Source organism: Geotrypetes seraphini, chromosome 12, assembly GCF_902459505.1.
Source record: "Geotrypetes seraphini chromosome 12, aGeoSer1.1, whole genome shotgun sequence".
In the NCBI taxonomy this organism is placed as follows: Eukaryota; Metazoa; Chordata; class Amphibia; order Gymnophiona; family Dermophiidae; genus Geotrypetes; species Geotrypetes seraphini.
This window is the reverse complement of record NC_047095.1, coordinates 91,444,241-91,472,113: the sequence shown is the minus strand read 5'-3', so window position 1 is coordinate 91,472,113 and position 27,873 is coordinate 91,444,241. Positions and strand designations below refer to the sequence as shown.

At 40.6% G+C, this 27,873-nt stretch overlaps 1 protein-coding gene across 3 annotated transcripts in view; it reads right to left on the bottom strand.

Moving 5' to 3' along the window:
• RABGAP1L (RAB GTPase activating protein 1 like) overlaps nucleotides 1-27,873 on the bottom strand; it is a 978,589-nt gene that overhangs the window by 720,668 nt on the left and 230,048 nt on the right. For all 3 annotated transcript variants that reach the window (XM_033916610.1, XM_033916611.1, XM_033916612.1), the window contains exon 12: nucleotides 21,351-21,498. In XM_033916610.1, the coding sequence (XP_033772501.1) occupies nucleotides 21,351-21,498 (148 nt within the window). The remainder of the gene's footprint in view (nucleotides 1-21,350; nucleotides 21,499-27,873) is intronic.

The window sequence follows — 27,873 nt, the reverse complement described above, 5'->3', positions numbered from 1 at the left end:
ATTTTTGTTGAGGGCCTGGTGGTGAGCTCCTCTTCCATGGAGAGCCGCGCCAAATGGCCTGCGCCACCCCGACACCTACAAGAACAGTATGAGCACTGGGAGTAGAGCAGGCCACCCAGCATGACTTCCCGCTCCAAAATCACCAGCACAGCCCAGCAGAAGAGGCCTCGAGGATCCAAAGCTTTGTGCATGTTCTGCTTCCTGACATTCCAGCCGCGCTGCCCTCCAGGATAGAAATAGAAGCACTGTGCTGTCACTGTTGCATGGCAACCTGGAAACGAGGCACGTGCATTCAGATGAACGTCCCACTATACACAGGTTTGGTCCGGAGCTACAAACAACTTCCCATTAGTAGAGGATCCCATGATGACACATAGATGATTGACAGACGTCTCCTCCAATCCTGATGCAGCCAACTCTGTGACCATTAAGAGCATTCACAACCGGGACAGAGATAATGATTTTGAAGGTAGAATTCTGAGTAAGTTCCTCAAGAAAAAACGTCTCTGAATGTTGCCCACTTGAATTAATAAATCCATTTTCCCCATATTTATCCAATGTGCCTTTTCAGTTTTTAACACAAAATCGCCATTTAAATTAAACAGCCTCTAACGTTCTCCAGAAACTCAAAAACGTTTTCATCATAGTCAGTAATCAAATCAAATAAAAAATTGTCTTTAAAGTTTTAAAATCAAACCATGCATGTATTATGACATTCCATCAAGTTTTTGATTAATATACTCCTGCAACTTCATCAGATCTTCATAATGTGTAGTCTTGTTACAATGAGTGACCCTCATCACAGCTGGGTAGAATAAACCATACATCGCTTCCATTTGCTACAGCTGTGGGCACAGTGCCAAGAATTGTTTCCTGACAGCTGCTGTGGGCTTTTGCAAAATCAGGTAAGAAAACCACTTGATTTCTGCCACTTTATATTCCTTTTTTCTTTAGCCACCTTCAAAATTTCTAGCACTTATGGAAATCTCAGCAGTTTAAATAGTAGCAGTGCTGTTCCTTCGTAATAGGATTTTATGAGCTCTTTCAAATTCCAACTGCCGAGGGAATTTTAAAGAGAGCACTTTTGGTATAAAATCCTCTAGAAATTTTATAATGTCCAGACCCTCAGCTCCCTCTGGAAGACCCAGGAGTCTTAAATTATTTCTTCTCCCCCTATTATTCAAATCCTCCAGTTTTTTTGTAAAACGCATGACGGTCTTGTGATCAGATTGGCACTGGATCAATTTAGTCTCACATTCAGACACCCAGTGTTCACAGCTGTCCAGTCTAGCATTGGAAATTTGCACTTGTTTGGTAGGAAATTTACACTTGTTTGGTAAGATTTATCATTTCTTCTTGAACTGAAGCCAATTTAACTGAATTATCCTACAATAGCTCCTGCACATTTTTCATCCTCTCCATCAGCTGCTCTAACATTTCCATGGAGTCCTTAGGTAATGGCATTTTGGAAGGAGTGGTGGGTTCAGGCTTTGATCTTTTCCTTGATCCCGTTGCAGCAAAGGTAGCCTCTAACCGAGTTTATCTCCCTGTTGCCATTCTGAATAAAATGTATCTTCTGGGAGGAAAATCCAATACTGATAAATAAGCTATATATGTTCCCTGGGGAGGAGTTCAGCAATTACATAGCCATCTTCACTGCAGCCAAGTTCCAGAATCAAGACATATTTTTTTAAAATATTCCTCCTTTCACTAAAAGAGTAGCAGAGTTATCAGCTGCTCTGACTTTGATGCATATTTTAAGATTTTGAATTTCTTGACCCACAGAGTGACCTGTTCTCAATCAGGTCCATGGACCCACTATATATAAAGACACACTGCAGACCTCATACCCTGAAGAAAGCCACAGCATGATGGCTGAAACATCAGTTCTTTCTACTCAGACATGGCAAGACCTGGAAAACTGCTACAATTGTGACTCAACTCACTGAAACAGAAGAAGAGGTAGCCACATCAGCCACCTTGGTTGCTCATCTTGTATTGGAGCCAATCATCCTTTTCAGAAGTGTAGAGTTCAGGCATTTCTGGATGTATCTAAATCCACTCAGCTGCTGCTTGGCAACGCAGTTTTGCAAAAGCCCACAATCTATTCTTGCTCTTCTTATGTTTGTGGACTATTATTGTTGTTCTTTTCTGTTTCAAAATGTTTATCTTGGTGTGTATGTGTGTGTATATGTGTGTATATTTATTTATTTTTAGAGGGAGTCCTTTTATTAAGGCATGCTAGCTGTTTTAGCGCAAGCTAAAAATTAGCATGTGCTAAATGCTAATGCGTGCGAATGCGTCCATTATATCCTACTGATGCGTTAGCATTTATCGCTTGCTAAATCAGCTACCACACCTTAGTACAAGGACTACTAAGTTTATATAGTGCAGGTGAGTGGATCCATAAAATCTTTTCAGACATTTTTTTAATTATTATTATTTAGAGCCACTTGGTTTCAAATCTCAACTGGTATTTCTTCTTCTTTTTTTTTAGTTTTGATACTTTTATTTTTTTTACTCAAAATGTAATATAGTATATGAGGCAATTATTTATTTTATTTTTACTAAAGTAAATTTCTTAAAGCTTTTCATTGTACTTTAACTTTCACTTACATATTAAAATATACTTTGACCTAATACTTTGAACAACACTGAAGAAACGTATCATTTTTTTTAAACCTCCTTTTTTCTTCTCTAGCACTGTGTGATGTTTATTGTTATTTTATCAACACTCGTATATGTATATCCTTGACAAAACATGGTCAAATCAGGTTTTACATAGTAAATTAGCTTATATCTATATATCTGTATCTTTGTGGTGCAGTGGTTGGAGTGACAGCCTCAGCACTCTGGGGTTGTAGGTTCAAATCCCACGCTGCTCTTTGTGGCTCTGGGTAAGTCACTCAGTTCTCCATAGCCCCAGGTACATTAGATAGATTGTGAGCCCACTAGGACAGATAGGGAAAATGCTCAAGTACCTGATTGTAAAACCACTTAGATAACCTTGATAGGCGGTATATAAAAACCTAATAAACTTAAAACTTGATGGTTGGCTTATGCATTGTTTTATTAAAGTTTTATGCTTATAAATTTTTATTGTTTTAATATTTTATGTAATTATTGTATACTGGGTTTTGAATTTCAGTAGCCACTATACCTCCGTTTAGCACAGTTACTTACCGTAACAGGTGTTATCCAGGGACAGCAGGCAGATATTCTTGACTGATGGGTGACGGCACCGACGGAGCCCCGGTACGGACACTTTTAGAGTGATTGCACTCTAAGAACTTGGAAAGTTCTAGAGACCGCACCGCGCATGCGTGAGTGCCTTCCCGCCCGACCCCGACGCGCGGTCCCTCAGTTAAGATAAGCCAGCTAAGAAGCCAACCCTGGGAGGTGGGTGGGATGCAAGAATATCTGCCTGCTGTCCCTGGATAACACCTGTTACGGTAAGTAACTGTGCTTTATCCCAGGACAAGCAGGCAGCATATTCTTGACTGATGGGTGACCTCCAAGCTAACTAAAAGAGGGATGGAGGGAAGGTTGGCCATTAGGAAAACAAATTTTGTAAAACAGATTGGCCGAAATGTCCATCCCGTCTGGAGAAAGCATCCAGACAATAATGAGATGTAAAAGTATGGACTGAGGACCACGTAGCAGCTTTGCAGATTTCCTCAATAGGCGTGGAACGGAGGAAAGCTACAGATGCTGCCATAGCTCTTACTCTATGGGCCGTGACAGAACCTTCCAGTGTCAGTCCCGACTGAGCATAGCAGAATGAAATGCAAGCAGCAAGCCAATTAGATAGCGTACGCTTAGACACAGGACGTCCCAATTTATTCGGATCAAAGGACAGAAAAAGTTGGGGAGATGATCTGTGGGGCTTAGTACGGTCTAAATAGTAAGCTAAAGCCCGCTTACAGTCCAAAGTATGAAGAGCCTGTTCTCCGGCATGGGAGTGAGGTTTGGGAAAAAAAAACAGGCAATACAATAGATTGGTTGAGATGGAACTCAGAGACAACCTTAGGGAGAAACTTTGGATGTGTACGTAGAACCACCTTGTCATGATGAAAGACTGTGAAAGGTGGGTCAGAAACTAGTGCATGGAGCTCACTGACCCTCCTGGCAGAGGTGAGAGCAATAAGAAAAAGTACCTTCCAAGTGAGAAATTTGAAAGAGGCAGTAGCCAAGGGTTCAAATGGAGGCTTCATCAAGGTGGAGAGAACCACGTTCAGATCCCAGATCACAGGAGGTGCTCTGAGAGGTGGTTTCATATTGAAAAAACCTCGCATGAATCTGGAGACTAGGGGATGAGCTGAAAGGAGTTTCCCCTGGACCGGCTCATGAAAGGCCGTAATGGCACTGAGATGAACTCTGATGGAAGTAGATTTAAGACCAGAGTTAGACAGAGACAGCAGATAATCCAAAAGAGTCTCCACTGCAAGAGACTTGGGGTCATGATGATGAAGGAGATATATATATATATATATATATATATTAGCAGTTGATTCCAAAGCTGCTACAGCTAGCCCTCCTTTCTTATTAGTCAATGGTCAGCATTCAAAGCAAAATAAATACATCAGATGATATCCCCTGCTGCAGCAAAGGTATATAGAACAAACCATATCACACCAAATATCTCGGCAATAGGAAAAGCAGTAGTAACTGCCAAGGAAAGGAGCATACAGAATAAAAATAAATACAATAAAAGAAAGAGATTTGAATTGATAGAAATCATATCAGAATCTGCTTCCACATGAAGACATCTGGAAGCAGACATTTTTGCCATTACCTTTCAAAAAATAAATACAGCTCTTTTACAACTAGGTCAAGAGGTTAAAATTCACTCATTCTATTCTCAGAGGCACAGTATTCATTAAAGCCTGGTAGCAGAGGAAATAACAGGTGCTGTTACTCTATGTCAGAAGAATGAAAAAAAAACCCACAGCCTACAGACAAATGTAAAGTGTGCAAGATAATTACCCATGTCTAATCCATCAAGCTGTATACAAAAATAGACTACTCTGTTCAAAATACATTTAATCAATACCCAGTTCTGAGTGGAAATCCTAAAGTACTAAAATTCAACCACAGTGCGTGTGGGATCGACACAATACACACTGTATTGAAAGATGATGTATGGGATTGCTGAAGTTGCACAGTGGGTGAACCAATTTAAATTCAACTGATATTTAAAGTATAATGTTTGAAGGTCTCAGTCTAATGAGAGCCATCAGGCATTAAACTAATCTGCTCCAAATGCAAAGGTTGTTCAGAATGCTGAATACATCCTCTCTGGGCTAGCACAGCAAGTAAAAAGGTAAAAAAAAAATCTTTTTTTAATGAGACACAGTGCTGGGTCTAACTTTACCTTTTTCAAAAGTTATGAGGGGCAATTTTATAACGGTACCAAGTGCTCAGGGCCAATTCTGTAACAGCATCTGTGCACCATAATGCTAATGCTTGCCCTGGGATCAGTACCATGGAATGTTGCTACTATTTGGGTTTCTGCTAGGTACTTGTGACCTAGATTACCACTGCTGGGGAAACAGGATACTGAGCTAGATGAACCATTGGTCTGACCCAATATAGCTATTCTTATGTTATTATAGTATACTAATGTAAGTTGGCACTAATGCACTGATGCAACTTAAGTTAGGAACAAAGTTACACCAGATCAATGGCAGGCAGTTTAAAATGGCACCAGTGACCTCTAGCAGTAAGTTCACAGTACTCCTCTAGGAGTCAGGCTGCCATAGAAGGTCCTTTATTGCCCTTTTATAGCAGCTTAAAAAGGTCAAATAGCTGATCCTGCAATCCATTGGTTTCCAGACAGCACATCCTGCAATTCAATTCGAACTTCTACTAGGAGCCAATGCAAAGATTTCAGCCCCAAGACCACTTCCCTATGCTTCTCATCCACGTCGGAATGAACGACACTGCCAGGAACACCCCGGAGAAAATACCTGAAGACTTTGGAGCCCTAGGTGAGAAGCTGAGGCGGATGGAAGCGCAGGTGGTCTTCTCCTCTATCCTTCCAGTGAGAGGTAAGGGACTAGCCAGGGAAGATCGTATCCAGAGGGCAAACGAGTGGCTACACGGATGGTGCAAAGAGATGAACTTCGAATTCCTGGACCATGGAGAGGCACTACAAGGACTACAGGGACCAGACGGGCTCCACCTGACTAGCCCGCCTGCTTCGTAGGGCTTTAAACTAGGTAAGTTGGGGGAGGGTACCCACTCTCATACTGGTGTTGTAAGTAACCATCCTTGCGGGGTAAGTTACCACTCCATTTCTGAGTCTGAGGTAAGTACACACATTGCAGATAGTACTGTAGGAGTCACACTAACTCAAGCGGGAAAATCTCCATGGAGACCTAGCAAACATAAAGTATGGAGGGCTATGTACGTTAATGCCCACAGCTTAGGCAATAAAATTCTGGAATTAGAGACGGAAATGAGGAATGCCGACCTAGATGTGGTAGCAATATCCGAGACCTGGTTCACAGATTTCCATGGGTAGGATATGGCTATAACGGAATACAACTTACTTCGTCGAGACAGAGAGGGAAAAACAGGAGGCGGGGTAGCACTGTACACTAAAGAGGACATCAAAGTTACCAGAATCGCAGATGTCAAGTACACCGGGGAATCCCTTTGGGTGAACCTGGCCAGGGGAAATGACAAATGACTGTATCTTGGTGTTGTATACAGACCTCCAAGACAACAGGAAGACATAGACATAGAATTAATCGAAGACACAGAGACCATCACTCTATGTGGAGACACGGTACTGTTGGGGGACTTCAATATGCCTGATGCAGATTGGAACAAACTTTCCGCTACGACCAGCGGCAGCAGCAGGCTACTAACCTCCATAAGGGGAGCACAACTCAAACAGATGGTATTGGAGCCCACTAGGGATCAGGCGATACTAGACCTAGTACTCACCAACGGAGATAATGTCACAGAGGTTTCGGTAGGTGATACGTTGGCCTCCAGTGACCACAACATGGTATGGTTTCACCTCAGGAAAGGTTTCACTAGATCAAACACATCCACAAAGGTCCTCAACTTTAAGGGCACTAACTTCAAAAGCATGGGAGATTTCATCTATGGGGCGCTGCAAAACCAGGCCAAAACAGATAATGTAGAGGTAATGTGGTCAGCTCTGAAATCTACCCTACACGAAGCAACCAACCTCTATATAAAAACAGTAAGTAAATGGCGGAGAAACAATAAACCTCAGTGGTTCTCTGCGGAGATCTCGGACCTCATAAAAAAGAAGAAAAGAACATTTATCTCCTGCAAACAATCAGAAAAACCAGAAGCTAAAGAAGACTATCTGGCCAAGTCTAGAACTGTCAAAACAGCAGTCAGAGAGGCCAAACTCCGGATAGCAAAGAACATTAAAAAAGGGGATAAATCCTTCTTCAGGTATATTAGTGACAGAATAAGAAACACAGATGGGATAGTACGCCTTCGGAAACCAGACGGGAACAATGTAGAATCGGACTCCGATAAAGCCGAACTACTAAATGAATACTTCTGCTCAGTCTTTACCTTCGAGGCGCAGGGATCCGGTCCACAGTTGCAGACAAGGGAAAGCTCGGAAGACCCGTTTCGAAATTTTGAGTTTACGTCATAGGAGGCTGTTGAACAAACTTGAAGGGCTGAAATTAGGACCTAAAGTGGTGAACTGGGTCAGAAACTAGCTGTCGGACAGACGCCAGAGGGTGGTGGTTAATGGAAGTCGCTCAAAGGAAGGAAAGGAGACTAGTGGAGTCCCTCAGGGTTCGGTGCTGGGGCCAATCCTGTTCAATATGTATGTGAGTGACATTGCTGAAGGGTTAGAAGGAAAAGTGTGCCTTTTTCCAGATGATACCAAGATTTGTAACAGAGTAGACACCGAAGAGGGAGTGGAAAATATGAAAAAGGATCTGCAAAAGTTAGAGGAATGGTCTAATGCCTGGCAACTAAAATTCAATGCAAAGAAATGCAGAGTAATGCATTTGGGGATTAATAATAGGAAGGAACCGTATATGCTGGGAGGAGAGAAGCTGATATGCACGGACGGGGAGAGGGACCTTGGGGTGATAGTGTCCGAAGATCTAAAGGTGGAAAAACAGTGTGACAAGGCAGTGGCTGCTGCCAGAAGGATTCTGGGCTGTATAAAGAGAGGCGTAGTCAGTAGAAGGAAGAAGGTGTTGATGCCCCTGTACAGGTCATTGGTGAGGCCCCACTTGGAGTATTGTGTTCAGTTTTGGAGACCGTATCTGGCGAAAGACGTAAGAAGACTTGAGGCGGTCCAGAGGAGGGCGACGAAAATGATAGGAGGCTTGCGCCAGAAGACGTATGAGGAGAGACTGGAAGCCCTGAATATGTACACCCTAGAGGAAAGGAGAGACAGGAGAGATATGATTCAGACGTTCAAATACTTGAAGGGTATTAACGTAAAACAAAATCTTTTCCAGAGAAAGGAAAATGGTAAAACCAGAGGACATAATTTGAGGATGAGGGGTGGTAGATTCAGGGGCAATGTTAGGAAATTCTACTTTACGGAGAGGGTAGTGGATGCCTGGAATGCGCTCCCGAGAGAGGTGGTGGAGAGTAAAACTGTGACTGAGTTCAAAGAAGCGTGGGATGAACACAGAAGATTTAGAATCAGAAAATAATATTAAATATTGAACTAGGCCAGTTACTGGGCAGACTGCACGGTCTGTGTCTGTGTATGGACGTTTGGTGGAGGATGGGCAGGGGAGGGCTTCAATGGCTGGGAGGGTGTAGATGGGCTGGAGTAAGTCTTAACAGAGATTTTGGCAGTTGGAACCCAAGCACAGTACCGGGTAAAGCTTTGGATTCTTGCCCAGAAATAGCTAAGAAGAAAAATTACAAAAAATAAAATAAAAAATAAATAAAAAAATTTAAATTGAATCAGGTTGGGCAGACTGGATGGACCATTCGGGTCTTTATCTGCCGTCATCTACTATGTTACTATGTTACTATGTTATGTTACGTCCAGCAGCGTCTACTAAGAACTATCAAGGCTCAAAGTGAACAAAGCCATGGGACCAGACAAACTACATCCCAGGGTTCTTAGGGAGTTGAGAGATGTCCTGGCGGAACCGTTATCCATGCTCTTCAATCTTTCCCTAAGCACAGGAAGAGTCCCATTGGACTGGAAAACAGCTAACATCATTCCACTCCACAAAAAGGGTTGCAGGACGGAGGCTGAAAATTACAGACCGGTAAGTCTTACATCGATAGTGAGCAAACTTATGGAAACACTAATCAAACACAAATTAGATACGATCCTGAACCATGAGAATCTACGAGATACTCATCAACATGGATTTACAAAGGGTTGGTCCTGCCAATCCAATCTAATCAGTTTCTTTGACTAGGTAATGAAAAAGCTGGATATGGGGGAATCCCTGGACATCATGTACTTGAACTTCAGTAAGGCTTTTGATAGTATCCCACACTGCAGGTTATTGAGCAAGATGAGTTTGATGGGATTAGGAGAAACATTGACTGCATGGGTTAAAGACTGGCTCAGAGGTAGACTTCAGAGGGTGGTTGTAAATGGTACTCTCTCCAAAACGTCAGAAGTGATCAGTGGAGTGCCGAAGGGCTCGGCCTTGGGTCTGATCCTATTTAATATCTTCGTAAGGGACCTGGCTCAGGGGCTTCGAGATAAAATTACATTATTCGCCAATGATGCTAAACTATGCAACACAGTAGGCAAAAGCACAGTGCCCGACAGTATGGCGCAGGACTTACTCTTACTGGAACATTGGTCCACAACTTGGCAACTAAGTTTTAATGCCAAAAAGTGTAAGATCATGCACCTTGGCAGCAGAAATCCATGCAGAACTTGCACCCTAAATGGTGAGACCTTAGCAAGAACTCACCAGGAGTGATCATAAGTGAAGATATGAAGACTGCCAATCAAGTGGAGAAAGCTTCATCCAAGGCTAGACAAATGATGGGTTGTATCCGAAGAAGTTTTGTCAGCCGGAAGCCCGATCTAGAGTATTGTGTACAATTCTGGAGGCCACATTATCAAAAAGATGTGCTGAGAGTTGAGTCGGTTCAGCGAATGGCCACCAGGATGGTTTCAGGACTCAAGGATCTCCCGTATGTGGAACGGCTGGGTAAGTTGCAGCTATACTCACTCGAGGAATGCAGAGAGAAGGGAGACATGATTGAGACGTTCAAATATATCACGGGCCATATTGAGGTAGAAGAAGATATCTTTTTCCTTAAAGGACCTACGGCAACAAGAGGGCATCCGTTGAAAATCAGGGGTGGGAGATTTCATAGCGACACCAGGAAGTATTTCTTCACCGAAAGGGTGGTTGATCATTGGAATGATCTTCCACTGCAGGTAATTGAGGCCAGCAGCATGCTAGATTTTAAGAAAAAATGGGATAAGCATGTGGGATCACTTCAAGGAAGAACTTAGGGGGTGGGTCATATTCTATGTTTCTAAGATCTCTCACTTTCAACCCTCTAATAATCTGTGTCTCAGAATTCTGAGCTACTGTAATTGCAACTGCTTAATGTATCTCTCCTGTTAACCCATGTAAATCATCCTGCAGTAATCTGATCTGGATAACAATATCTGAACTACTGGAACCATATCTTCTTGACTCAAAAACAGATTCAACTGTCAAGAAAATCCATTATTGGCAAAAAAAAAAAATAAAAAACCCCAGCCTTCACCACTGCTAAAGCCTTCACCAGTGTAAAGCCAGAAATTTTCTATAAGAAAAAACCTGGCGAAGGTCCATGGATAATTGACAAAGATATATTACATTACATTAGAGATTTCTATTCCGCCATTACCTTGCAGTTCAAGGCGGATTACGAAAGAATTATAAATGGTGGGTTACAATGGAAGATCATTTGTCATTTCTAGAGAGGTAAAGATGCTCTAGATACCATGACATTTATTGAACTTGCAACTTGCAACTTGCAACTTGCAACTTGCAAAACTGATTGCGGACAAACCCCAAGGAACTGGATGGATATAGATCTCAGGATACACTGGAGCTTGGAAAGGTTTTGATGCGTCCTCTAAACCAATGTTTTTCAACCGTTTTACACCTCTGGACTGGCAGAAATAAAATAATTATTCTGTGGACTGGCATCAGTCCGTGGACCGGCGGTTGAAGAACACTGGGCTAAGTCATGGGCCGGACCCTGCCCATCTCTACCCAATCTCCACCCCAGACCCCGCCCCCATAATAGTACTAATTGCACCTTGCCTCATTTGGAAGCCTTCCCTCTGACGTTGCAATGTCAGAGAGAGGCTTCCAGCTCAGGTGCAGGATGCCCGTAGGAGCCACTGCCCGTGGCTTTGTGCACTGAATCAGTTAGGAAGAGGGAGCTGGCTCGAAGATAACGCCGCATCAATCGCACCGTGGACCGGCAGTTGAAGAACACTGTTTTGGGCCTGATGCACTTGCTGGCCCTGTGGACCGGCAGGAAATTTCTGTGGACCGGCACTAGTCCATGGACCGGTGGTTGAAGAACACTGCTCTAAACGATGCTTCAATATATCCTTGAAGACCAAAGAAGTGTCACAGGACTGAAGAAAGGTAGGAGCAGGGAAGAGGTAAAAAACTGCAGACTGACGAGTCTTACCTCACTAGTTGAAAAAGAAATAAATTAGCTTTGAATGCTGCATTCTTCTTAAAGTTTCCATGCAAATGTATCATTAAGCTTCAATTAAAAGAATTTATATTTTGGGATCCTTTGCAACTACAACAATTTCTGAGTAAACAAGAATTATCTGCAGATAATGGGGTTGATAATGAATGCTGATCTTTATTGAGAGTTAAGTAATTACAGCACATAATAAGCATTAACCCAGTATAATTTGGGTTATATATTTCTTTGTTAATATTATGGGAAATGTTCAGTAACTCCTCCATTATATGGGCTAGAAAGATATAAAAATGAGGGGTGTTTTTATTTGAATGATTTATGATTTTGTTATATTTATTCTTTGCTATTCTGTTTGAATGGTAAACTTGAAAAAATTATAAATAAATTAAAAAAGAAAAAGAAATGGAGATACTGCTAAAGGAAGGAATGGTCAAAGTTCTATAATCCAATGAGTTACAAGATCCAAGGATTTATCAAAAGCAAATCATGCCACACTGTTTCTGATAGAAAGCTCATGACTAAACTTATTTAGCTTGAGATTGGAACCTCAGGTGGTATACTAGATTAAAAATTGGTTGACAGAGGGTAGTGATAAATATAATTTATTCAAAAGAAAGAAAGGTGGGTAGTGAAGTGCCTCAGGCTCCATTCTGGACAGATTCTATTCAAAATATACTTGTGGGTGATACTGCCAAAGGGTCAGGAGAAAAAAGCACAACTTTTTGCAGATGACATATAGACTGGTAACAGAGTGAGCACTCTGGAGGGAATGGAATGCATGACAAGTGACCCACAAAAATTAGAAGCTTCTCAGTTAAGCTTTACTGTGAAAAAAAGTATGATAATATCTTTCAGGTGAAGAAATTGAAAGATGATGTATGCAATAGGAGGTGAGAGGCTGATTTGCACAGATCTTGAGGTGCTAGTGTCCAAGGATCTCAAAATAGCAAAACAAAATAACATAGCTACATTGAGAGGGGCATAACCAGCAGGAAAAAAGGTGATAATGGCCTCAATACAACTCATTTGGTGCAACCATATTTGGAATATTGCGTTCAATTTTGGAGAGAGAAAAAAAATCAGCAAGGTGAAAAAAAGCCAGCAGGGTAAATAGAAAACAGCCCCCACATAAAACCCAACAAAAAAGCAAAGGAGTCTGACACAATGTCTTCCAGCCAACTTATAGTTTAATCAAATCAAGATGACACAGAGCCGTGATTCGGCAGACACCCGGCTGCATCAGGAGTCACAAATTTAATTTGAAAATCTCTCGCTGTACTTCACAAAGAAGCATCCTGCAACAGCAAACGCCAGGTGGGTACTCCCCTTTTCACCTGGCATTTGCTATTGTGTCTTTTGCTTTTTTGTTCAGTTTTAGAGGCCATATCATACCAAGGATATTTATTTATTTATTGCCTTTTTGAAAGAGTTCACTTAAGGTGGTGTACACCAAGAATAAGTCAAACAAAAGCAGTAGAAAATTACAGCAATTTAAAAAAAAAAATAATAATAAATTCAGAACACTTACAAAAGGACAAACACATTTTACTTACACATACACATAAGCAGCTCTGTAACAGATTTCTCTCCTAAGCACTGTACATGTGTAATAAGCCTATTTCTATATAATATACCTTTTTCCAAGCCAAACCTGTCTATTATCTTATTGTGCTACAAGCAATCCCACTGCCTCTGAAGAATGAACTTGGGACCTAGCAAGAAGAGGGACGAAAGAGTAATTTGAAACCATTCTGCTCTAGTTCCGCCCAAAACATTCTTCCACCATGCCTCTTTGAGATTTAGATTGACTATGGACAAATTGTCAAGAAAAACATCTTAAAAATGAGTTTCAAAGATAGCAATTTAGATGTTTTTGCAGAAAAAGTCCATCTACCACCTTATGCCATTTTTGGGACATTTTTCTCTTTTTTTGCTATTATTTAAAATTTACAAACCTTCTTAAAACAAAATTTTCTCCACAGATTGAGTCAAACAGAAGATGCAAAATCACAAAAAGAAATATCACTATAAACTATGTCTCTATCCTAGGAGAATCTAAAAAATTAAGGAAAATGGGAGGAGAGTATCCTCAAAACAAGAAACTCTTTAAAAAATCTTAAGAAAAGACCCAGTAACTGGTCTTATCTAACTAAACCCTGTATATATACTGTATACATATCTACTAATTACCTAATATAATCAACCCATGATAATCCCTACTTCATTTCACTAGAAATTTCAGACTTGGCTGATTCCCGATTTTGAATTAAGCTTTCTAAATGTTTAGGGTCTTGAAAATTATAATCTTTTTCCTGAAACTTCACAAACAATGTCTGGAGAATTTTGTCACACCCAAATACCCAAGGACAAAAACCTAGGTCTCAATTTAAGAAACTCTATGGATCAACTGAGTTCTCCGAGAAGCATTAGGAAAATATTTTATAGAAGAACCATGAAAATGAGCCAACTTTTTTCTGAAGAAACTAATCAAAACATTATCCCTATCTTCGCTACAAAAAAAAGGTAACCAACAAGGTAACTCTTAATGTAGTCTCTCTAGGTAAGATGAGAGTTGGGTAGATACAATGGCCTCTAGCATTTTGGTAAGGAGAGGGATATTTGCTATGGGACAATAGTTAGATGGTGAGGAAGGGTCAAGGTCAGCTTTTTTCAGTAATGGGGTCAAGGCAATATGTCTCATTTCTGCGGAAAATAGGCCCGATAGTAAAGCAGAGTTTATAAGACTGGTGAGGGATGAGATGGCCAGCATAGGAATTTTCTCATATTGGTAGGATTCATTCCCTTCTCCTATACTCAACCTCCAACCCCATTATGCTGTTCCTTCCTTATATTAAGCTTTTGTAAACCATGCCGAGCTTTATAATTATGGAGATGATGTGGTATATAAACTTAAAGTTTAGTTTAGAACAGATGTTTCTAGCATAGTAGTCAAATCCACCTCTATCACTTCTTCCATCCCACCTCCTGAAATATTCTTTAAAAATAAAAGAAAATAATATGTTTTAAGAAATCTGTGGGAGTGATGAAGAATCCTGAGATAAAATTTCTACCATATACTGCTTCAATATCTCTTTAGGGGAAATTAACCTATTATAAGGAAAATTTAGAAAATGAAGATTATTGGCTCTCAGTTGGTTTTCAATTCTCTCTAATCTGTTTTCAAATACCATGTTCCCTTTAACTAAAGAAGCATTAATAGCTTCTTAATGATTCAATTTCCCTGAAAATACATTTAATTTCCCACTATGCATTACCAAATCATTCTCCACTAAAGCTTGGAGGCTGCTTCCCCTGTAAAGGAGCACAATTGAGACAAACAATTAGTTAAAGTCCCCTATATCTTAGATATTAACCTCCAAATTTCCACATTTGAAACTTCCTTTGGGACTGTTATCATTCCAAAATCTTGCCTCCTATAGCCTCCAAATGTAACTGGTTTAAGGGAAGATTTAGTAATCATCTTATCATTAGAAGACATCTCAGTAGTTGACAACATCATCTCAGACACTGCATCAACAATTGGTTGAGAAGTTCCCATAATCTCTGTTTGATGACACAAACCTCCAGATCCATCCACACCTATTAGGGGGCTAGAAGTTACTGAAGCAGAGATTGCTATCACATTAGGTAGATTAGGAGGTGAGCATGGATTGGGACTCAGAGAAGGAGCCTCTAAACTACCTTCACTCTTCAATGGAAAAAGGACTTCACAAAAGTCATGGAAGAAGCATCTTTACAGCAAAGGAGTCTCCTTACTACAAGACCAACACTTATTTGATTCATTAGATCTTTTTTGCTCAGCTTGTAGGGAGTCCATACTGCTTTATGTAAAGTGAAAAATATAGATTGAGTAATGGTGGAAGACTTTAAAGTTTTATGAACGGATCACCAAACTTGACTATAGTAGTGCAGCCAATGGAATCAGTCCTACTGAAAAAAACTCTTCAAATGTGGGAAATTCAAATTTTGACAGCTCTTTTTGAAACTGCAGTCCTAACTTTTCCCACACTGAGGCCCTCTTTGCCAATCAATAAGTGCGAGTTAGAGACCCCGTCAGTAAGTTTCCAGGCCGAGCAGTGTTTTTCTCACTGTTTGTTTTTAGCTTTGTTGTTGTTTCTACGGAGAGAGACTATGTTTTTCATCTTCTCTTGAAGGAGTGAGTCCCAAGCCCTTAAACAGCCCTTCGGCGAAACACCAGTGAGTTCCTGTTGGCAAGGGACCAGCATACGGCAAAGACAGCATACTTTACATAGGACGAAAGATGTTTTTGATATTCTAAAGAAGTTAATCCTGCCTGAGCAAGATAAGTTTATGATTTTTGTCTACTTAAGAAATGGTGACATATAGTTTGCTGATATTTTTTGAAGTATTTAAATATCAAGCAGCTCAGGTTAGGGTGGAGGTTTTTAGGCGATGAGGTGATTTTCCCTTTCTAGTGTGCTCTTTCCTCCTTTAATTAAATTTCTGAAGTACATGGAGTATGTTCTCAAACAGTAAACACCAAGGCTCTGAGGATTTTGAATTTCTCCTTAAAATTATAATCTGAAAGAGAGGTATAATTTAGGGATAATACTTGCCCCAGGTCCTACTATTCAATATATGTAATTAATGTAGATCTTAAGATCTTAGCAAATATACTTGCTAACAAGTTGGCATTGCAACTGCCTAGTTTGATCAATCTAGATCAAGCAGAGTTTGTCCATGGATAACAGACTAAGGATGAAAATAAAGTTAGTCATGTATATTTGTCCTAGTTGTCCACCTTGTAGCCAATCCGAAAGCACACATAAAAATTAATGGCATTTATACTAACAGTTTTTCACTGGGCAGAGGTACCAGAGAGTGTTGCCCATTGTCGCCTCTTTTATTCGTGCTAGTGATGGAATCCTTTGCTCAACAGATTAGCAACAAACCCTCACTGAATTTTGCTATTTATGGACAATGATATTCTGACACTGTCCAAACCTCATTGTTCACTACCAATTATTCTGAAAGAAATAAAGCTCAGAAATGTAAGGCTACAAGGACAATCTAGACAAAACTAAAATTCTTAATATTAACATTACTAGAGAGGTATAGTCATGAACAAAGGTAAACTTTCCATTCAAATGGGTTTCTTCCCACTTAAAGTATTTAGGGGGGCAGGGTGGCAAGTAATCTCTCCTACCTCTTTCAACTTGATTATGCACCTTTGATTTAAAAAAACAAACCAGGAATCTATCAGAGTGGAGGAGAGGCACTTTTTTCTTGGCTGACAATTGCCATTATTACAAAGAATTATTATATACTTTTTCCAAACACACTCAATTCTCATAGTAAGACTCTATTATATAAATGGCAAAAAAGATGATTCTTGACTTTATTGGGGGAGGAAGATGGATTCGGATTGCCAGAGCAAACCTTTTCAATCATAAAGAATTGGGGGGACTAGGAATGCCAGACCTTCAAAGCTATTACTTTGCAGTTCAATGTGTAAGATTGGAGGCAATGTGTCAAAAGGGAAACCTTATACTCAGATAGACCAATACCATATATAAAATATGAGACTTCAGAACATCCTATGGGTGTGCAGCTCTGATAGGGGACAACCCCCGGAGGGAGTGGAAAACATGAAAAATGATCTGCAAAAATTAGAAGAATAGTCTAGCATCTGCCAACTAAAATTCAAAGCGAAGAAGTGCAGAGTGATGCATTTGGGGGTAGAAATCCAAAGGAATCGTATGTGCTGGAAGGTGAGAGGCTGATAAGCACAGATGGAGAGTGGGACCTTGGGGTGATTATGTCTGAGGATATAAGTTCATCTAAACAGTGTAATAAGGCGGTGGCTGTATCCAGAAGGATACTAGGCTGTACAGAAAGAGGAGAAACCAGCAGAAGAAGGGAGGTGTTGATGCCCCTGTATAGGTCATTGGTGAGACTACACCTGGAGTATTATGTTCAGTTTTGGAGGCTGTATCTGGTGAAAGATATAAAAAGACTTGACGTGGTCCAGAGGAAAGTGACAAAAATGGTAAGAGGTTTGAACAAAAAGAAGAATGAGAAGAGACTGGAAGACCTAAATATGTATACTTGGAGGAGAGGAGGGACAGGGGAGATATGATACAGTTTAAATACTTGAAAGGCATTAATACAGAACCAAGTCTTTTCCAGAGAAGAAAAAATGGTAAAACTAGAGGGCATAATTTGAGGTTACAGGGAGGAAGACTTAGGACCAATGTTAGGAAATTCTTCTTCACGGAGAGGGTGGTAGATGCCTGGAATGCCCTCCCGAGAGAAATGATGGAGAGGAAAACGGTGATGGAATTCAAAAAAGCGTGGAATAAAAATAGAGGATCGCTAATTAGAAAATAAAGGATGTAAAGTAAAGAACTAAGGCCAGTATTGGACAGACCTGCACGGTCTGTGTCCCATATATGGTGATTCGGTGTAGGATGGGCTGGGATGGGCATCAATGTGAACTCCACTAATATGGAACATGAGGATGTTACTGGCCAGATTTTACGGTAAATATCCTGCAAACAATGGGATGGTTGGATAGGCTGGAGTGATCTTGGACGGCAACTTCAGCATTTGGAAACTAAGACAATACCAGACTTTACAGTCTACGGCCCAGAAATATCAAAGAAGAGACAAGTTAATCTAATCATGTATTTTTTAATGGGTATAATTTATGGGCAGACTGGATGGACCAATCAGGTTTTTATCTGCTGTCATTTACTATGTTACTATGTCCCCTCTATTAACTCTTTTGTATCCCATATTATTACATATTGGAGGAAACTTTGTCTTAAGCGTAAAACCAACAGGATCTCACTTTTGATGCCTTTGATAGCTTTGTTTCTAACCGATCCATGCATAAATGCCACGTTCTTCTGTATTTTAGAACAGCCTCAATTCCAACTTCTATGTGCTTTCTAAAATGGAACTGAAATAAAACTATACAATTACAAGGACACTTTAATAGAAATCTCATACCTTACCTTATATATCAAAAACTCTTGCCTCCTTTTTTGCATGGTTTTAGAAAAATCAGAAAAAAAGTACCAATAGTCGAATCCTACCCAAGTCGTTTTATAATAACCACTAGTATTTAAGCCCGTTACATTAATGGGTGCTAGAGCAGATGTCTGTCTGTGTTGTTGTTTTTTTCTTTGTCTCTCTCTCCTTGGATGCTGTCTGTCTGTCATTCTTTCTGTCTGTGTCTCACCCTGGCCCCCCTGTCTTTCTTTCTGTCTCCGTGGCCCCCTTCTGTTTCCTCCTCCTCCCAGAGCAAAGCATGATTTGTTATCTGCCCCCCAGCACACCCCTTTCCCTCTCCCCCTGGTCCCCTGTTGTGCCATGCCTGCCTGCTCCATGGCCCCCTTCTGTTCCCCCCCATGATTGCTGTCTGCCTCCAGCACACCCCTCCCACCAAAGTAGCCCTCTCCCTCTCCCCCTGGTCCCCTGTTGTGCCATGCCTGCCTGCTCTGTGGCTCTCTTCTGTTCCCCCTCCCATTTTTACCCTCCCTCCATCCATGGTTCCTGGTGTCTTCTGGCCCACCGGCACGAATCGCTGCTGCCGCCGCTGCTGCTCCTCTTCAACAAAGCTGCCTGCTAAGGTTTGCTGGCCGGCTGTAGTGAACCTCGCAGGCCGATCTCCACCTCGGTAGCACGTTCCCTTTGACGCAATTGCGTCAGAGGGAACGTGCTACTGAGGTGGAGAATGGCCTACGAGGTTAGATACAGCCAGCCGGCGAACCTCAACAGACTGCTTTGAAGAGAAACAGCAGCGGCGGCAGCTATTGGTGAGTGAGGGTGGGAGGGGGGAGTCGCCGGCGTGTTCCCTGCGTCCGTGTTCCAAAATGGAATTCAGCAAGAAGGGACACAGCACAGCGCAGCGATCACAAAACCCTAAGTGTGCATGCGTGCTTAAGGTTTTATTATAGAGAATTTTCCACATGTAAAACATACTTTGGGGCTCATAATCAAAAAGCATAAATGTCCACAAAGCATCCTATATCAGCACTTGGACGTCCTAATTGCTAGGAAATCCAAGTGCTGATAATCTAAATCGCCTTTTTGTAATTCTAGCAGGGTATTCCAGCTTCTGTATGTTCAGAGCACGAGATGGGCGTGGTGAAGGCATGTTATGGACGTCTTGCAGCGATAATCAAACATTTTGCATGACATCCTGGTCAGAACTTATACATTTGAAACTAGACCTGTTTTAGAAGGGTCTAAGTGCCATAAAGGTGCCCAAACTGACCAGATAACCATGCATGCATCAAGGTAAGACACCCCCACACTCCCCCAGTGCTCACTGACCCCTTTTCACCACACAAAAATGAGAACAAAAAAGTACATACCTGTCTCTAAAACAGCAGCATGGAGCATCCTAATAGAGCTGCACACAGGTGTCTTAAGTAGCCTCATGGGTGGGCTAGTGAGCCATAGAGAGGAGGACCCAGGTCCATAAGCCACTCTAACCACTACACTTATGGTAGAAAATGTGTGCCCTACTCTATTGCCATATAGAGGCCAACTGCAGTTATAAGGGCTAAGGGGGTTGTAGACAGGTGGATATAGTGGGGGGTCGGGGGGGGGGGGGCTCACCATAACCTATAAGGGAGTTCTGGTGATATGTTTATCTGACACCCTTTTTGTGAAGTTCACAGCAGTGCCCTCTCTAAGATGCCCCACTGCTCTCTTGCCAAGTCTGGGTGGCCAGTCCATTACAGGACTAGCCCCTCCCACGTCCAATTGGTCTTGTTCTAGCCATTTAGGACTTGGATGAAATTTTGTTTAAAAATGTGGTATAAAGATAGACATCCTGACAGGCTGGGCGTCCCAGTGGCCTGGACGTCCAGATAGAGGATTTTTCAAAAAATGCATACGAGTATTTCTAGATGGGCATTTTCTTACTGCTGACTTTGGACAACCAAATTGGACTTAGACATGTTTTGAAAATCATCATTTTCCTTGGATAGATATATGTACACATAGGGGGTTGTTAAGGAAATTTTACTAAATAATGTGTTTATAATATATATATGATATGTTTTGTTGCACTAATTGTGGAAGGGAGGGTGGGAAGGGTTATAACTTTTATGTTTTTAGGATTATATGAGAAAGAATTTCAAGTGTTATATTGTAGTTATTTCAAGAAATATCAGAATGAGGTAATTTTTTAAGGAATTTTTTTCCATACTTGGAGGGGCATTTTCAAAACATGTCTTCTTTTTTTTTTTTATTCTTTATTCATTTTAAAATCTTACAGCAAGTGTACAAGAATATATCATAATGATATATTCTTGTACACTTGCTGTAAGATTTTAAAATGAATAAAGAATAAAAAAAAAAAAAGAAGACATGTTTTGAAAATGCCCCTCCAAGTATGGAAAAAAATTCCTTAAAAAATTACCTCATTCTGATATTTCTTGAAATGCAGGGTTTGTTTGTTTTTACAGTTATTTCCGCATTGAGAACTAGTGAATTAAAATTTAATTTTTAGTATAACAATAAATATTTGAGATTGGCAACAAGCAGTAGGTACAGTTCAGGGCACCAAGTAAATATAGACTTGGATGCACCAAACTGTAATAGCTAAAATGTGAGATTATAAAAATCATATCCATGTATAATGGTGGCTATAACTTTCAGAACATTCTTACCCTCTTCTGGCTCTTCCTCCTCCTGAGGTGACACTGGGACTCCTCCACTTGTTGGACTAGTAGATGCTTCATCTCTTTTCGATTCACGGTGTAGGCTCACAATCTCATAAATTGCATCCCCTGCACTAGTGTGGCCTTTTCCTTCTGACTAAAAGAAGAATATAAAATGATGTTTGAAAGGAGTCTACTCATTTATATTAGTTTCAAGAAATGTGAAAATATTTCTGCACTAATCAATTTCACATTTCTGGAATAAATTTTTCATCTTCCTTGTTTTTAAGCTAAGGCATTTTCACTATACATTCTTTTCCATTTGCTTACGAGAGGGCACTGAAAAGTTCTCAGCCCAACCAAGAAGTAGAGCCATGTAGAGCCATGAGACTTACAATTTATTCCACATATTTACTCCTAAATTCAACACACTTGGCACATTATGTCTGAAGTTTCTGTAATCCTTCCAAAAAATACTCTGATGTCTGGTCACTGAAATACTGCTCCTCTGCTGCAATCACCTCCGAATCACTAAAAAATTGTCACCTTTTCAAACTCTTTTTAAGGTTTGGAAACAGAAAATAGTCAGATGGAGCAAGATCTGGTGAGTAGGATGGATGGTCTATGCACTGAAAACCTAATTGCATCAAAACATCCATCATTTTGCCAGCCTTGTGAGCAGGTGCATTGTCTTCCAAAAAGAGAACTCCTTTCCGCAGCTTCCCTCTCCTTTTTTTTTTTTTTTCCAATGCCTCCTTTAATTGGCACAGCAAGTTACAGTAACTGCAGCCATGACCCTTCCTGCTGATTTTTGGGTCTTGAATTTCCTTGACCTTGGAGAATTTGAGTGCCGCCATTACATGGACTGTTGTTTTCTCTCAAGATCATAGTGGTGTAATCATATTTCATCAACAGTATCTAGTTGTTCCAAAAGTTGGCACCAGCTCACTGAAAATGCTACAAAGTCAACTTGGAAGTGTCCTCTCGACGTTGTCTCTCATCAGCATTCAAACACTTGGACACCCACTTGGCTTCTTCTGCATACCCAGCTGCTCGTGGATTATACACCCAACACGTTTCCTGGATATCTATAGTGTCTCAGCAAACTGTTTTAGTCAATATTTGCCAATCTGCCAAAATCAGGTCATGGACATGGTCATCAATTTCAGATATTGACCATTTGAGGCCTCCTAGACCTTCCTGCATCTTTGGTCTCTAAATCTCTATACTGAAAGTTTGCACACCACTTCTTCACTGTGGAGTATGATGGGCATTTGTCACTCAATGTTTGCATCATACATTCATTGATTTCCTTCATGACAGCTCAGAGTTCCACACTTGAAAATTCCACACTTTTCGTTGACATGGTTCAATCAATGATCTGAAACAATGTTAAAAACACAGCATTACGATTCCCTAAATTGACATATTGCAAAATAAAATAACACTGTTCAGCTACCGTGGCAAAATACTGTTCAGAATTTAGGAAGTTGGTTGGGCTGAGAACTTTTCAGCACCCCCTTATATTTATTTAACATCTGATTGCTTGAATTTCCTTGGAATATTTCATGGCAGAGCAAGACCATCACAAAATAGCCCTATATAGCCTAAAGATTAGAGCAGTAGGATGAGAACTATGAAAGCCCTGTTCCAGTCCCACTGTGACCCTGTCATCTGAGCCAGGTCATTTAACCCTATTGTGCCTGAGGGGGTCTGGGGCTCCCTAATTTGGTTTATATTGTAAAGCTCATCATCTTAGATTATGGACTGTCCAGAATCTACAGACTGCAATACCCCCTTACTATATCAGCATGTGCATTCCTTTCTCCATTATCCAATAGCTATGTGTTGCATGTCTCAGCTAAAAAAAAAAAAAAGCATATAGATAAAAGATTGGGTCACTATATAGATTTGGACGCAGACATCTTAAATACAAAACACATAATGCTACAACATACTACCTGAGAAGTAATTCTGTTTGCAGGGCATATACACATATATCTCATTCATATATAAAGTAAAATATTTTTTTAATATAAAGTGGAGAACAAGCAGACCTCAGACACATTTTTCCCTGTCATGGTGGGAACTAATTTTCCCGATGAGTTCTTTTCCTGTTCCTGCCCCATTCCTGAAAGCTCTGTCCACATCTGCACAAGCCTCAAACACTTTAAGGGCCTGTTTTACAAAGCCATGCTAGTGGCTGTGCTGTGGTAACGGCCACGAAGCCCATAGAGATTTAAAGGGCTTCAGGGCTGTTGTCGCACGGCTTCGTAAAACAGGGGATAAGTGTTCAAGGCTTGTGCAGTTAAGACAGAGCTTATAGGAATGGGCATCGATAGGCAGATGAAGTTCAACATGGACAAGTGTAAAGTGATGCATGTCGGAAACAAAAATCTCATGCACGAATACAGAATGTCCGGGGCAGTACTTGGCCAAACCTGCCAGGAAAGAGACTTGGGAGTTCGGATCGACAAGATGATGAAGCCGTCCATGCATAAAGGGCGAACAGAATGCTAGAAATGCCACTGTACCAGGCCATGGTGTGCCCTCACCTGGAGTACTGCGTACAGCACTGGTCGCCGTACATGAAGAAGGACATGGTACTACTCGAAAGGGTCCTGAGAAGAGTGACGAAGATGGTTAAGGGGTTGGAAGAGCTGCCATACAGCGAAAGATTAGAAAAACTGGGCCTCTTCTCCCTCAAACAGAGGAGATTGAGAGGGGACATGATCGAAACATTCAAGGTACTAAACGGGATAGACTTAGTAGATAAGGACAGGTTGTTCACCCTCTCCAAGGTTAAGAAAACGAGAGGGCACTCTCTAAATTTGAAAGGGGATAGATTCCGTACAAACGTAAAAAGGTTCTTCTTCACCCAGAGAGTGGTAGAAGACTAGAATGCTCTTCCGGAGTCTGTCATAGAGGAAAACACCCTCCAGGGATTCAAGGAAAAGTTAGACAAGTTCCTGCTAAATAAGGGCGTACTCTGGTAGGGCTAGTCTCAATAGGGCACTGATCTTTGACCAGAGGGCCGCCGTGTGAGCAGACTGCTAGGCATGATGGACTACTGGTCTGACCCAGCAGCGGCAACTCTTATGTTCTTATGAATGGGGCAGGGACAGTGAAAAAACTCACGGGGACGGGATGGGGAATTTGAGTTCCTGCTGAGACAGGGAAAAATTTGTCCTCATGTCATTCTCTACTCAACATTATAGCTCCCAGACTTTAAACAAATGTTTTAGAGTCTTTATTATCATAGGTCTATTGCAAAAAAAAACTCCACTTCTGCCCACTGCAACAATTCACCTTAATTGTGTAACTTATTCATATTGTAAATCTATACAATGTTCACAAATATACTTCTTTTTAAATGTCAATAATCAATTCTTTAATGGTGTGTCAAAATGGGTAAAACTTGTATCAGTTTTAAAGAAACAATATCACTTATCTGTAGTCACTCAGGATACAACATTGAAAACTTCCTTTCTTCCAAAATTTAAGTTCAGCAGGGAAGCTGAGCAGTGCATTTCAGAAGAAAATACGTTTTCAATGTTGAATCCTGAGGCCCAGATTCTCTAAATAGTGCCAATACCAGCGGCCACCTAAAAAGCAGCCGCTAATCGCGTCAATCTTTTTGGAGAATGTCAACTTTTATGGCATTAACATGCCTCACATTTAATATTAAAAGTCTGAACAATTTGATTAAAAGGAGGAAGATACTGGACTATATCTCTAAATTTAGTCCAGATCTTGTGTTGTTGCAAGAAACACACCTATCATCTATTGAATCTATGAAACTTAAAACATCATGGTCTTTACCTGTATTATTCTCACCAGCTGTTGGTATTAAAAATGGCGTAGCCATATTAATTCATAATCTATCAGATATTTTAGCATTATCACATCAAAATGATTTATACGGTAGATGGCTTAAAATAAATCTACTTGTAAATGGGAAATCAATTTCTGTTATGGCTACAAAGACCGCATTCCAAGAATTGGAAAAAGGTGTTCAAATAAAATGGAATGATACTCTTTGGGCTCCTACGATTTGGAATAACCATAAATATAAAATAGCAGATATGACAATTGATTGGAAGATTTGGAAGGAGACTGGGATTTGGCAAATTTAACATTTAAGATATAATGATTGGGCTTCGTTTTGTGATCTGGTAAATAAATATGGTTTACCTAAAAACCAACATTATCAAGTCGGCTTATTTGCAATACAAGCTAAAAGTTGGAGAACCAGATTGTATTTCATTATGCTCTTCTTTAATTGTAAAGGAGCAGCCTCTAAATGGTACCAACATTTTTAATTGATCGCTTGTATGCAACCAAAAGATCTGCAAAGTACTTGGGAATATGATTTGGGTTTTCAGTCAGGTGAAGCACAATGGGAAAAGATTTGGTTGTCAGCTTCTTCCTCCTTACATTCAGCTAGTATGTCTCCTTTTTTCTTATGCATAAAGCTTTGTGGACACCATTGAAATTATCTAAAATTGACAACAAACAGAGAAATGTTGGTTGGTCTTGCAATTTGGCGGTTACTACTATGGAACATATGCTGTTTACATGCCTTTATGTGAATGACTATTGGGATAAAGTCTGGTCCTCCATTTCTGAGTTGCTTTCTGTCTTATAGATTAATCATTTCTGGTATTATTGATATGGACGATGAGTTGGATACTTATAACGTCCAACTTCTAAAAAAAATTGGTTATGATAACTATTAAATCAATTCTTTTTCATTGGAGAGAAGCACAGCATGGAGGCAGAGAGACAACAAAGGTAGGGGGAATGATTTTATTTTCAAGTTAGTGTTTGAATTGTGTCAATTTTGAGCATTTTAATCTGCTGTCTATCTTTTGCACTGCTCAGGAAGAAATACATTTGTTTCTTTTTCTCTGGGCATTGTACTGCATATAGAATCTTGAATCTTAGGGTGTTTTTAAAAAATATATTAGTACTTTTAGTTTTTGATCCCGTATTTGCATAGGGGTTATCTAAGTTGGATTGTAATAATTGGTGGAATTTGGGGCTCCTTTTACAAAGGTGCGTTAGGGCCCTAACGCGCAGAATAGCACATGCTAAATTGCCTTGCGCGCTAGCCGCTATCACCTCCTCTTGAGCAGGTGGTAGTTTTTCGGGTAGCACAAGCTATAGCGCGCGCTAATCCGGTGCATGCGCTAAAAACACTAGCGCACTTTTGCAAAAGGAGCCCATGGTGTGTTTATATGCTAAATATGAAAAAATTATTGCAGTTAAGTGTGTCAATTTGAGATTTAACAAAATATGGGAATCTTTGCTTAAATATTGTAATTAAAATATTTTTGTTTGTTAACATGATACTTAAAGCATCTCACAACTGTTTTATATTTATTGTATTAATTTTATTCAATTGTTTATGTATATTATGTTTGTTTTGTTTTTTATTTTAATAAAGTATACCATGAAAAAAAGAAAATCATGCCTCTGGGAAAGATAGGCACCGGAAATGTAGGTCAGAGTTTTCAAAGCCTACATTTCTGGTGCCTACTTTGTTGTGAATTGTGCCTACGTAAGCGCTTTATGGTGCTTAATGCCACTTCCAGTGTTATTTAGGGTTATTTACAAATGAGACACTATCCCTGGCTTTTACAAAGCTGCGGTAGAGGTTTCTACCATGGGCCTACGAGGTAAATGCTCTGACGCTCATAGAATTCCTACTGCAGCTTTGTAAAAGGAACCCTATATTTCTTCTTTGCCTGTTGGGGTGCTATCAAATGACATGATGAAGCAGGTAGAGGAAGATGACGCGTTTCACGGACTGGGCCGGGGGGGCTTCCAGGTTGTTGCATCAGGCTCGGGGAGCTCGTTCCAGCGGAAGCTATGGACGAGCGAGGAGCGGGGCCCTCGGCGGGAGATGGCGGGGCCATGTCCGAGGAGCTCCAGGGTCCGTGGGGTAAGTGAAAGGCGGAAAGTCGGAGGTCAAAGTCTGAGGAGGAGGAGGAGGACGGGGGTTGCTTTGACCGTTTGGCTCGCGCAGTGAATGACGTGGGCTACAGGCTACGTCATCAATTAGGTTAGATAAGACTATGTGCAAGCCACACTTTTGAGACCAGGCTTGTCAATCAGAAAAGTCTATTATTTAGTCACTCTTAGTAACTTTGCTCTATACTTCCAATAGAAGACTCAGCATTTTTAAAAATGTTGTTGGGTTTTTTGTGGGGTTTTTTTAGCAGTCAAATTTTTATTCACACAATTCAATTCTTTCTTTTCAGTAACGGTTCCCTTGAACTGTCAACCACTATCTTTCACCTCTGTTAAGTTCATTCAATTTGTACCATCTTTTAATCTTTGGAAACCGCATAGAACTTCACGGTCCTGCGGTATATAAAAAAACTATTATTATTATTATTTTATTGGGAGGTGACAGAACTCCCCAAGTCTCTTTTTTACTTTAAAGTTTTAGTAGCAGATTCCCCCCCACCCCCACTCCCCAGCCCAAATTTCTATAAGTGGGCAGTAGTGTTGACTCGAGACCTGC